We start from the raw sequence: 14,184 nt of genomic DNA, 5'->3' as shown, positions 1-14,184 counted from the left end.
AAATCCTCCTGGAGGAAGATACATTACTGTCTAGAACCTACAGTTTCATTTTGTTTTTTAAACAAACGACGGTCTCCATTTAACAAAAAAGATCAGGTACATGGAAAGGTACAAATGAAGAAAAAGAAAAAGGACAAGAGAAACAACCAATATTAGAACCAGATATAGGAGAATTCAGAATGAGCCTTTAGGTAACTGAGTAATATGTTCAAAAAATACAAAGGAAAATATGAGGAATTTCACTAGAATACCAGAATCCATGAAGAAAAAATCAAACTGTACTTCTAGAAGAAGAAAATAAACTAAAAATTATCAATTCCATAGCTGGGTTGGACAGCTAATTGAACACAGAGGAAGAGAGGCTTAGTGACCTAGAAGAGCACCTCACAAATATTAATGCACACACACATCGCCTGGAGATACAGAGTATGACTGAGCAGCTCTGGGGCGGCAGCTGGAAGTCGGCATTTGCAGCAGCCCCGTGCTGCTGGCAGTGCTCCTCCTCCACGGAACACAGAATGCTACTGCTGCTGTTGTTGGCTCAGTGACCGCTGTGAATATCAGGACACTAAAAAACAAGCAAAGAGAAAAAAATCCAGAAACACAAATAAAGAATGAAAAGTATAAAAAAGGAGAGCTTAGACATTGGGGAACATAATGAAAATATCTAACATATATAATTGAAATCCCAGAAGAAAGGATGGAGAGTGGAGCAAGGAATACCTGAAAAGGGAATGGCTGGCATTTTGCAAAGTTGATGAAAGAGACTGGGGTGGGGAAAAGAAGCCCCAGGAGTTCCAAGTAGGATAAATAAAAAGGAAAGTACCCAGCAGGGAGCTAAAGTAGAGAAGGGCTCGTATCATAAAGATCTGTCACTGTGATTTTAGTCTAATGGAATCAACTCTAGGGATATCTAGGAAAGACTCACAAAGGTTTTGAGAAAATCTTCCATGAAAAAAGGAAAGATGACTCAGCAGAACCAAGAAACCAAAGGGCAGAACATATATCAAATTAACAGTCCCAGGGCTTAGAGTCTGTACCCTGGTAGGGGCGGAGGGGTTGAGGGAGTTTGTGGGGCCATCTTGGAATTCTACTTACCACATTAGGCAATTCTGTCAAACATTTAAGGAAGAAATAATACAAATTCTTCCAGAAACTCTTCCCCAAACTCTTCCAGAAAAATGTAGAGAAAGACACACTTTCCAACTCATTCCACGAGGCCAAATTTACTCTCATACCAAAATTAGAGAAGACACCACGAGAAAACTATAGATCAAAATCCACCATAAGCAAAGCTGCAAATATTCTTCATAAAATTTTAGCAAATTAACTAAAATAGTATATCAAAAGTAATACTTAATGACCAAGTGAAGTTTCTCCTAGGAATGCAAAGTTGATTTAAACATCTGAAAACACTCAGTATAGTTCACAATATTAACAGACTTAACACAAAACAAACTATATGATTATTTCAGTAGATGAAAAGAAAGTGATTTAAATTCAATTACATTCATGATTAAAACACACATAAACACACACACATGTGTGTGAGCACAGAGAAGCACGCACATGCACACGTACACACGTGTGCACACGCTCACACACACACAAACTCTGGGAAAATTAGGAAGAGAAAGGAACTTTCCTAATCCCAAAACTATAGTCAACTTTTATACTGAATGGAGAAGTTTTGAAGACTCTTCCTTTGCGTTTGGAAGAAGAGATAAATGGCCAATTCTATTCAACAGCGTATTGTAAGTCCCAGCCAGTGCAGTAAGACAAGAAATAAAAGTTACGAGGATCAGAAAGAGAGAAATAAAACTGCAACTATCAGCAGATGACGTAATTATATACATAGAAAACTCTGAAGAAAAATCTATAGAAAAATTATTAGAATTACTAAGTGAATTTAGCAAAGCTGACAGCTGAAAGAGAAACATATTAAAATCAACTGTATTTTTAAATAGCAGTAACAATCAAAAAATGAAAATCAGTCATTTCAATAGTAGGCAGGGAACACGGATACAGGAACAGAACTAATAAATGATATGAAAGGCTCGTATACAAAAAACTGTAATACATTACTGAGAGAAATTAGAGAAGATCAAAATAAAGAAGAGATACTTTATTCAAAGATGGAATACCAGGTATTATTATAATGTCAATTTCCCCCAAAATGATCTATAGAATCAAAACAACCTCAATCAAAATGCCAGCAAAATATTTTGGTGTAAGTTGACAAATTTAGAAAGGCAAAGGGCCAAGAATAGTAAGGACGATGTTCAAGAAAAAGAGAGTTGAGAGGTGTATATACTACAGTGGTTATTATAAAGCTACGGTAATTAGCATGGTGATCTGGTAGGAAGATGGGCCAACAGATAAAAAAACCAGAGTAGAGTTCCAGAACAGATGCACATGTACAGACAGACACCTGATTTATGATAAAGGTGACGGTAGAGAGTGGGGCAAGGAGGAGATTCAGTAAGTGGCATTAGCTCAAGTGGATATCCTTATAGAAAACAAAACAAAACACGGCAAAACTCTTGACCTCCACACCTCATGGTGAAACACAAGTACACTGCACGTGGATTAAAGATCTAAAGGCAAAGGCAAAAAAATAAAATTTTTGGGTAAGTATACGGAGGGGTGTGTTCATGATGGTGTGGGGAAATAACCTGAAACAGGACCCAAAAGCACCAAAACAAAAGGAAAAATACTGAGAAGTTCTACCATATTAAAATGGACAATGTCTGGTCTTCAACAGACATCAGTAAGAAAGTGAAAAGACTGGTTACAGAATGGAAGATATTTGAATTACCATGATTAACGAGGGACTTAAACTCCGAATACACAAGTAATTCCTACAAATCAGAGGAAGGGGAGTGGGTGGGGGACAAAGGAAACAGGTAAACCAACAGCTAAATGGGCAAAAGGTTTGAATAGGGACTTGGTGAAAAATTACATCTGAATAGCCAATCAACATATTTCATATCATTAGTTAAAACCACAGATTACAGTACATTCCCATCCAAATGGCCAGTAACAGAAACATAATGATGCCAAGCGTTGGCAAGAATACAGAGCTACCAGCATGTTTATACATCGCTGGGGGAAATGTAAATTTACTCAACAATTTCGTAAAACTATTTGGCAATAAAAAGCAGATCCACTGTATTTCCTATGACCTAGAGATTACACTCCTCACCATGCACCCAGCAGAAGTGTTTGCGTAGATGAGTCCAACAAAAGGTACAAACAAGAAGCCTGACAGCAGTATCAGCTGCTATACTGATACCTGAATGTCGAACATCCCCAATTCTCTTTTCACATGAGGAAGGATAAATGTGCTTGCAACGGAGTACTATATAGCGATGAAAACGGGCGAACCAGAGCTACTTGCAAAAACAGACTAGTCTCACCAACGTAATATTGTAAAAAAAAAAAAGAAAAAAAAAGAAGCCGGGGGCTGGAGGGAGGTTCTCCAGGACAGCCAGTGCCTGACTGCTTCAGAACAGATCAGCGAGACTGTCACAATGCCCGAATAAACACCGACAATCTCAGTAAGCGTTAGGTTCAACTCTGGGCAGGGAGATGTACGGATGTTTCAGATGGGAAATCTCACGACAACTGTGACTATCCTCAAAAGCTGTGTAATAATAAACAATGAAGAAAAAGATGAAAAGTTATTTATTGACCAGACTGAATGTGTTACAAATTCAGTAGGAAAAGCTATTTCTTGTTAACCCTGAACAGTGAACTTAAGACTTCAGGGAAGAACTCCGTGGCAAATATTAATTTTACTGAAAAGCGAAGACAATAAAAAGGATTACCACCTTAAAAACAAAACAAAAAAAGCCAGACCTTCAAACACTGATGAATTCTTCCATTTATATCAAGTTGAAGAACAGGGCAAACGAATGTCTGCTGTTCACACAAGGGATCCCGATTTCCGGTGGGGGTTGGGAGCGGAGGGAGTGGGAAGGGCAGGACGGCCAGCTCTGGGCTACTGGTAATGTTCTGTTTCTTCACCAGCCCAGGGGGACACGGAAGCATTCACTTTAGAAAAATGTACAGCCGTACATGTTTCTGCAGGTATGTTACAGATCAAAAAACTTTCTTGTTAAAGAATAAAGTTTAAGTAAGAATGGATTAAACTGTAAGGACCAGAAATCGGTAGTTTCCAGGACCTGGGGAGGGAGGGTGGAGGGAACTACAAAAAAGTAAAAAGGACATTTTGGGGAGCTGCTGGAACTGTTCTGTCCTTTGACTGCGGTAGCAGTTACACTAGTGGATGCATTTATCAAAATTCAAAGAACCGCGGACCAAAAAAAGTGAATTTTGCCATATGCAATAAAAGCAATTATAATTCAGATATAAAATAAGGAATTAATTTGACTTATTTTTATGTTTGTGAAAAGTTGACTGTCTATGGTGCTATAATCTGATTTTTTAATTGATTAAATTAGAATTAAAATTAAATAGTCTACCTGTAAAATATTTTCTTACCTTTGTATACACAGAAACTTGTGAAATAAAAATGTCAAAAATTTTGAGAAAATAAGGAATGATACTCACTTTAGTTTTATTGGGGAAAACAGACTTTAAAATATATTATACCTGTCTATCTATCTATCTATATACAAATTAAAACTATATTCGGTTTTTCAACCAAATGTTGAAATAAAAAAATCTGTATGTTTTATGTTTGATATTCACATATGGCATAATAGAAAAAAACTATAAAGCTCTGGGTTATTCCTTTTAGTATTTATTCATGTAAGCCTTGAGGAAAAGTAATGGTAGGGCATAATTTCTTTTAGTTATTTGAAACAAAACAAAATTTTCAGTTAAAAACATATGACTTCCTCTTAAAGCTTATTAACATTTTTTCATCTTTAGCCAATGAAACTAGAGACCAAATTACTTTAAGAACATTAATTTCTGAGGCATTCTGGAAAACAGGTTGCCTTTACCGGATCTCAAACTTTTTCACATTCATTTTAAATTACCTTATTCTAATACATTTCTGAACATGTAAGGATGAAATTAAATTGAGGTTCATTTGTGTGAAAGCAACACAAATCTGAAATAGACACATAGATGGCAAGCATCAAATCTATTCCATGGTAAAGGAGGGAAGACATGGGGCCCCCAGTAAGTAACAAATTAGGGAAATCAGGATAAACATAAAGCTTCTTTTGCTGATAAACACTGCCTTCTTTTCAAATATCCAAGGATTTCTCTTATCAACACAGGTATTTTTTTTTTCCCTAGTGTCATCTGAACCCCACTCCTCAAAAGAAAAATAGAGGAGATATTCTAGGGCCCTGAAGTTATTCAAGTCATGCAAGGCCCCCCCGCCCCTGATCCCATCTTGAAAAACTCCCCATACTATTTTAACTTAAACGCGATACTACAAGCCAGTTGTGTTAAGTCAGGCCACAGAGCTGCATTTTGACAGCTATTGGCTAATGAATCTAATAGTTTGCAAGAGAAATATCTTACCACTTGTGCTGGAACTTGTGCCATTTTTGCAGCAGGAGTTCCTGGTCTTGGGTAAAACTGGTTAATAAAGAGGCTTGGAAATTTGTACTCTTCCACAAGTTTCACTGTTTCTTGAAAATCCTGATCTGTTTCTCCAGGAAAACCACAGATGATATCTGTAGCAAGAGTTATTCCAGGAACTCTAGAAAATAACATGACAAAAATGTAGAAAGTTGAATACAATCCATAATTATTCTATTTCTCTGACATTTTAAATGCCATAATTCCTTTTAAAACTAAATTTTGTTTTTTAGGAAAGGGGCATTTGCGAAGAGTATTTATAGAGTCCTAAATACTAAAAATTTATGGGCAACAGTCATCCTCAGAGACACTCATTTTTAATTCCTTTGAATGCTTCTTTGTTCTTTTTTTCTATATTTTAAAACCGATGCTTATTCTGCTATTTACAGGCTTACTGATTTTTAGGCAATATTTACTAACTTCTCCACTTTTGTAAATGAAGATTTAGCCCTTAAACTACTCTATCCCTCCCCTCCCAATATAATCACTGCAGTTTTAAAATTAATCACATTTCCATTAGTATAACTGCAAAGACAGTGTTAGCTGCAGAGCCAACTGGTATACCTACCATCATGTTTTCTTTTGCTACAACGTTTAATTTTCCCAAGAAGTAAGTCTCTTTTAAAAAAAATCAGCTTCATATTCTAGGGACCTATGTTCACTTTTTCCACAAGCTCCATCAGGTAGATCAAAAACAAATACTGTTTTCTAAACACTAATGTACTACATACGTAATCCACAGATTCTATTGTTTTCTGCTAGAAATGCCACTCCTACTTTCTTCAAGTGTGTTGCTTTCAGAACAAACTGGGTGTCATCCTTGAATGCTGCTCTTTGGTTTCCTTTTTTTTTTTTCCATTTCCCTTTTTCCTGAATCCTATGTATTCTTACTTCTTGATTATTCTTAATTCTGTTGGAGCATTCTTTCAGAAACTTCACCAAAAAGAATGCCAGGGAAATTTTGTTGTTATTGTCTTAGCATACCTGAACATGTCTTAATCCATACCACTGACTGATAGTGTCGCTGTGCACAGCACTCCAAAGTGAAAAATATTAGCCATCAGAATTTCGTTGTTTTTTTTTTTCAAGACAGAAAAAGGTTGCTGATGAGATGTCCAGATTCACTCAAACAAACTTCTTTCTATGTGCTCCACTCTCTTTTTGAAAGTGTTTAGGATATTAATTTTATTCTCAATGATTTTACATTTCATGATAATAGGCCTTGGATTAGGCATAGAAATCTTTGTACGGGGCACAACCTGGACCCCCATGGTCTTCAGGTCTAGCAAATTTTCTTATGTTACCATTTAATCATTTGTTTTAGAGATACAACATTTTTTCTCACCTTTCTAAAGATACCAATGAAAGTTTTTCACGAGTTTTCCTCTGCTCACTGCAACTGTGCCCATTTCCTCAAGGTTTTTGTATGTTGGTCCCTCCCATTTATGGCTGAGACTTGCCATCAATAGTGACTCTGCCCTTTAATATTAAAGAATAAATCACTGAAAGCTTCTCATCATAGACTGATCGGGTAACAAGTTGCCTTTGTTTTTGATAAGCCCACATGTTAGATTTTGGATGTCCTTTCTCTGTGGCCCTGGAGTTTCTCCATAAGTATGCTACAGTATTCTTCTGTGTATTAACAGTATAACAATAACAAAATAACATGAACAGTGTTCACAGCTCCAATATTATTATCAACCCATAAACAACAGGAAAAATACCCTCAAACATCACAAACCATAGGATACATAACTATATCAATTTTTCTATCTTCTAAATGTAGCTCTATATGGATGAATAAAACAGTTTACCTCATTTTATATATTAGATATTTGGGGGCATAAAAGAGAACAAAGAATGTGACAAAGGGAAGTCAAATTACCAGCTGCCTAATACAAATGGCATCATAAAAACAACAGCTTTCCACACCTTGTTTGGATAATACTTTAATGCCTGTGTGAAAGGAGAATGACATTCATTTTTAAAAATATTTCTTTCTTGATTTCTACTTAGTCTCATCCGGCTATTAATTTGGCTGACCTTGAATTAGCAAGATAAGTTCCAAAGGCTGGAGCTTTTCTCTGTGATGGTAAACAGAAAAAAGAGGTAATATGCATAAGAGAAAAATGAAACTGTATTTGAAAAAAAATTTTATTTTTTATTCTGATACAAAAACATTCTTTCTCCTTCAAGGGTGGTTATCAAAATTACATTTGAAAATCATGAAAAACATGTCTTTGCAGTAAGCTGTAGATAAAAAGACCATTTTCTGGACTTACTAAAGCATGAGGAATAGAAAAAGTATGTCAATAACTTTAATCAGCAAATGTTTACACTTGACTTATAACTACTCCTGAACAAAAGAAATCCACAACTAAAACTATAAGTAATAGATCAGAGCAGAAATGACAGAGAAGAGTCTAGCTCCCTTAGGAAATTAAAAAAAAAAAAAATCTTAGAAACTGCCTGTGAAATATTATAGAAACCAAGACAATTGGTTATTGTCCTAAGCTATGAATTGCAATGAACTTGGCACTAGAGTATGGGTATTCCCGAAGGAAAGTACCTTACTGATTTCCCCCTCCCCCCAATCCTCCTTGATCCAGGATAGCTAAGCTCAGTATTATGCAAGACCTGCTTACTTTGGCATGAAGGTCACTACTGAGAAAAGCCAAAACTTTATAGAAGTCATCTTAAATGTTAAAAAAGGGAATGTTCAATGTGTGAATATATTTGATAATCTACGCAAAAAGCTGACTGATAACAAGGGAGAGGGTAAACTATGGATTTGTGAAAGACCTAGTTTACCCAGTATTTAAAAGTAAAAGCAGTTTAACTGGTTTCAAAATATGTAAGAATGTAATCTGATTCCCTATAAAATGTTTTCAAAGTAAAGACTACACTTTAATGTTAGATAAGGTTCATCTATACATTACTTTTATATATGCAAATGATGCTTCTTAAAAATAATTTGGCTTCTTAGGCGAAACAACTAAAAAAAACCTCGTATTTACACTGTTAATTTGCCTAAGTAAATAATTCTCTTCAGTTCATAAGAAAATCAAGGAAGTCTGAAGTGGACCCAATTCTAAATTAACTGTATATGATTTAAGTGGCTATGAGGAAATTATAAGGAGTGTAATATAGAACATTAATCCAAATATTTAATATGCTAATTGTGAGTAAATGCTGTTTTTGAGAAGCAATGAATTTTCAGAATACTAAAATTTTTTAAAAATGATCATTTCCATACATGTATTGAAGCTGAGAGTCTAATGAATATAATTACCAGGTAGTCTATGTTTTTAAAATTTAAAAGACCTTCTATATTTATGTTTTCATAGCAGTACTGGAGAATAATTCTGAAAGAAGATGAAAATAAAAATGTTCAATTAGCTTAAATAACACATAGATTCTAACCCGATATCTTTTCTGATGTATACAAGCTTTTTACTGGCAAAATGGGTTAAGTAACTTGGGAATAGAATTAATGAGAAAGATTCCAATTATGCATCTGCCTTGGCAGAAGTGGTGCTATGACCAGTGATCAGTTATACAAATCTATCAGGGGGGTATCAGGAGAGTACAACCTCTTCACTGGCCCCAGGCTAGGATTTAAGAGAGCCCCAAATATTTCAAGACTTTATTACTTACCATGAATAAAAATAAACACATACATACACATACTTAAAATGTTGCACTTTAATCATCTCAAGACTTTCACTTGCAATTTGGTGTTTTACTGGCAAAAAATGTGAAAAGGATGATTTTATTCATGCTTACAACAATAAATGAGCTTCAAATTCCACATGTGAAAAAATTAATACTAATACATGTGCTATTTATTTCAAAAGAAAGAAATAAAAATAATCAGAAAAAGAATCAAATCCATTAAAATGATTAGGCATAAACAAATGATTAAAAGAAATTTTTTTTAGTTCGAATGAAACTAAAAACACACATAAATTTATGGGATGCAGCTTAAAGAGGTGCTTAGAAAGAAATTAATGGATTTAAATGTCTGTGTTAAAAAGAGGTAAACTCAAAATCTCAGCTTCCACCTCGGGAAGCTAAAAAAGAGGAGCAAATCAAACCCGATGTAGGACAAAAATAAATTACTAAAAAAAGGTTAAAAAATACATCAATGAAATAGAAAACAGAGGAAAAAATCAGTAAAAGTAAAGGTGTCTTTTTGAGAAAAATAATAAAATTACTAAACTTAGCTAGACTGGGAAGAGAAAAGAAGACACAAATGACCAACTTCAGGCATGAGGGATGAGGCAGCACTACAGATGCAATCAATATTAAAGAAATACTGAGGGTATATTTATTACAATTTTATGTCAATAAATTAAAAATTTAAGCTAAAATAGGCAAATTCTTTAAAAGACATAAATTATAAAACCTGACTCAAGAGGAAACAGAAAATGAAAATAGTCTTTTATCTCTTACAAAAACTGAATTTGCAATTAAAAATCTTGCTACCAAAAGAAGCATCATTGGTGAACTATATCAAACATTTAAGAAAGAATAAAACCAGTTCTATAGAAACTATTTCAAAAATAAATGAGAAAGGAACTCATTGTATGAGTCCAGCAGTAATCAATGTAAAAATATGAGAAAGAGATCAGAAACAAACTCCAGACCAAAAAAAATTGTTTTGAAGATTTTATTTATTTATTTTAGAAAAAGAGAGATAAAGAGAGTGCATATGCATAAGCTTAACCAGGGGAAGAGAAGAGGGGGAGGGAGATAATCTTTAACAGTGCAGAGCCTGACTTGGGGCTCGATCCCACGACCTGAGCTGAAACCCAAGAGTCAGACACTCAACCGACTGAGCCACCCAGGCACCCCCAGACCAGTATCTTTTATGAATACAGACACACTTAACAAAATGTTAGCAAAGTGAGCCCAAAAACATATGAAAAGGATTATTTATCATGATCAAGTTTTAATCCCAGGAATGCAAGGCTGGCTTGACAAACAAATTTTAATTAATGCAACAAGCCATATTAAAAGGATAAAACCTCCATGGTGATCTCAGTACACGCAGAAAATTCAGTTGACAAATCCAACACCCATTCATAATAAAAACTCTCTGTAAACAAGGAAAACTGTCTCATCCTGATAAGGAGCCTACAGCTACTATCATAGTTATTGGTGAAAGACTGAATTCTTTTCCACTCAGATTGGTAACAAGGCAAGGATTTCTGTTCTTACTTCTACAACTCAATATATTATGGAGGTTCTCGTCAATGCAAGAAAGGCAAGAAGAAGAAGAAATCATAGGCATATAGGTTGAAAAAGCAAAAGTAAACTTTTTTTTTCAGGACACGTGAACTTTTACGTGGAAATTCTAAGGAATCTAATGAACCTACTAGAATAAGCGAGTTTAGCAGAGCTAAAGATAATATATAAAAATCAATTGTACTTTTTATATTAGTAATGAACAATTAGAAAATGAAATCAAGTAAATAATTCCATTCACAATAGCATAAAAATACTTGAGTAAATTTGGAAAGTGGAAGACCTATACTCTAGAAATAGAGATCTTAAAGAGATTTTCTTAAAATTTACTGAAATTAAAAAGTAGCTGGGGGTGCTTGAGCGGCTCAGTCCCTTAACCATCTGCCTTTGGCTCAGGTCCTGGGTCCTGGGATCAAGCCCTGTGTTGAGTTCCCTGCTCAGTGGGGAAACTGCTTCTTTCTCTCCTTCTTCCCCCCCCCCCCCACCCCGGCCACCGACTTGTGCTCCCTTTCTCTTGTGCACTCTATCTCTCTCAAACAAATAAATAAAATCTTTAAAAATAAAGAAATAGTATCTAAATAAATGAAAAAAATATATAATTTTCATTGGTTGGAGGATTTTACTGCTGTGTCCTCAAATTGATACACAGATTCAATGCAACCGCTATCAAAATATCAGCATGTTTTTCTGTAGAAATTGACAAGCTGATTCTAAAATTTATATGGAAATGCAAAGAATGTAGAGCAGCCAAAGCAATTCTGAAAAAGAACAAAGTTGGTGGAATGGATGAATCTGACTTGAAGACTTACTATAAAGCTACAGGAACCACTAACAGTGGTATTGATATAAGGACAGATTAATGGAATGGAATAACAGAGAGAGTCCAAAAATATACCCGTACATTTATACCTTTATGGTTACTTAATTTTCAATAAAATTGCCAAAGGAATTCAATGAGATCAAGAGACAATGTTTTCAATAAATCATGCTAGAGCAAATGGATGCCATATGCAAAAGCAAAAGAACAAACAAAAGAAATTACTGGACCCTTATGGTATACGCAAAAAAGCACTTCAATATCAATCTCGGATCTAAGCATAAGAGCTAGAACTGCTAATTTCTAGAAGAAAATATGGGGAAAAAATCTTTGTGACCTCAATGGAGTTAGGCAAAGACTTCTTAGCTATAACACCAATACAAAAAGCACAATAAAAAAAAATTGGATAAACTGGACTTACTAGAAAAACACCATAAAGAAGATAAAAAGATAAGCCATAGACTAGAAGAAAATATTTGCAAACCATATATCTGATAAATATATCTGTATCCAAAATACATTAAGAACTCTCATGGGTCACTAATAAGAAAACAAACAACACAACCGTACAATGGGCAAAGGATTTTAACCAACACTTCACTAAAGAAGATATATGAGTAGCTAATAGGTGCATGAAAAGCTGGCTCCACATCATTCGTTATCAGGATAATGCAAGTTAAAATCACGTAAGATGCCACACATCCAGGAGAATGGCTATACTGAGAAGACTGAAAAATAACAGACACTGATGTGCAGCTAGAGAAACTGAAACCCTTCCCCACTGCAGGTGGGAATTCAAAATGTTGCAGTCACTCTGGAAAACAGTGTGGCAGTTTCTTACAAAGTTAAACATATTCTTATTGTGATTAAGAAAGTTTACTTCCTAGTTATCTACCCAAGAAAAATTAAAACACATGTCCACACAAAGACTTTTATGTGGAGTTTTACAGCGGCATTCCTCATAACAGCTCCAAACTGGAAACAGTCCAAATACCTGCCAACCAGTAAATGGATCAACAAAATGTCACATGTCCATACAATGAAAATTTACCTACAAACGAACGAGAACCAGCTACTGATACATGCACCACACAGATGAACCTTGAAAAACATTCTTAAGTAAAAGAGGGAGAACACAAGGGATTACTTATTGATTCTATTTATACGAAATTTCTATTAGAAGCAAAACTACAGAAACAGAAAATAGACATTTAAAAACTTTTTCTCATAACTAACTGCGATGATGGCTGCACAAATTATTAAATTACTAAGAATCTTCCAAGTATACACTTACGTTGGGTGCATACAACATAGTACTTGAAGCGTACCCACAATAAACCTGTTAAAAGGCGGGGGGCCCCTTTCTGAAGACAGAGAGATGGCAGCAATCCTTCATTATATACTCTCTCACAAAAAGTCCTAATAGCTGAACTTTTGACAGGATGTAGTCAAAGAATTAAATATGGCCAAATAGGAGGAAAGGGCAAAGATAATAAAAGACAAGGTTAAGATGGAAAGGATATTATCCAGAGCATGATATCACAAAGGACCATGTCCCAGCGACCAACAGATGACAACAAGGAATCATTCTGCTCATCCCGAGAGAGGAAATTTAAGGAGAAACAACATGACATCTTCAAGTAAGTCTGAGAAAATTCTCAGCAGTTTTAAAATTATCATCATGCTTTTATGAAAACCAATTTTTTTTTAAGATTTATTTTAGAGAGAGAGTGCATGCAAGTGGGGGGGAGGGCAGAGGGGGAAGGAGAGAGAGTCTTATGCAGACTCCGCACTCAGTGTGGAGCCCCATGTGGAGCCCCACTCGGGGCTCGATCCCACAACCCTGAGGTCATGATCTGAGCCAAAATCAAGAGTCAGATGCTTAACCAACTGAGCCACCTCGGTGCCCCATAAAAAATAATTCTTAAAGGACCTGAGCTAAAAGAGATAAAGCACCTAAACATTAGGATGAGGGGTGAAAAGCCCTCTAAGGGCTGAAAAGTCACTAAGACAAAGAAAGACTAGTGTGGCTACGGACCATCCCTTATCTTTTAACATCCGTAACAAAGATCTGCCCTTGCATACATAACTAAGAGGCTCTGGTACTGATCTGTTGCATGCTCTAGGGCAAATTGCTTAGCTGAATATGCTTTGGTTTCCTTTTCTCGAAAACTGGGCTAGTAAAAGTAAGTGTACTAATTGCTCCGGATGGTGCCTGCCACATAGTGCCCGATACATTTTAGCTACTATTAGTGTAATCCTGTCAAAGAAGTAACTGCCACCTCTTATATAATACTAAGTGCCAGGCGATGTATTAGCAACTTACATGTTCTTCAGTCCAACTTCCCAATATGGTAGATTCTATTTTCATCTCTCTGGGACATAGGGAAAGTACCATTACGGAAATAAGATTGGGAGGTAAATTGCCCCTAGTTGTAGAATCACTAAACGATAAGGCAGTCTTATCTCTTCCCATGTTACTGAAGTGCTCACTGAACTGAGATCCTATAAGCATTGGCTGATCATAAGTTTACATTAAAAATACTCCGTAA

At 35.4% G+C, this 14,184-nt stretch overlaps 1 protein-coding gene across 13 annotated transcripts in view; it reads right to left on the bottom strand.

Annotated features, from left to right (window-relative positions):
- The window catches only part of CDKAL1 (CDK5 regulatory subunit associated protein 1 like 1), an 811,149-nt gene that overhangs the window by 335,414 nt on the left and 461,551 nt on the right, over positions 1-14,184 (bottom strand). For all 13 annotated transcript variants that reach the window (XR_007191477.2, XR_007191478.2, XR_007191476.2 and 10 more), the window contains one exon: positions 5,506-5,686. Coding sequence is in view for 10 of the 13 variants with exons in the window: in XM_048225746.2 (XP_048081703.1) it covers positions 5,506-5,686 (181 nt within the window). In the remaining 3 variants the exon portion in view is untranslated. The remainder of the gene's footprint in view (positions 1-5,505; positions 5,687-14,184) is intronic.

Source organism: Ursus arctos, unplaced genomic scaffold (assembly GCF_023065955.2).
Source record: "Ursus arctos isolate Adak ecotype North America unplaced genomic scaffold, UrsArc2.0 scaffold_31, whole genome shotgun sequence".
Classification (NCBI taxonomy): Eukaryota; Metazoa; Chordata; class Mammalia; order Carnivora; family Ursidae; genus Ursus; species Ursus arctos.
Note: the sequence above shows the minus strand (reverse complement) of the source record. Positions and strands in the feature narration are given on the sequence as shown.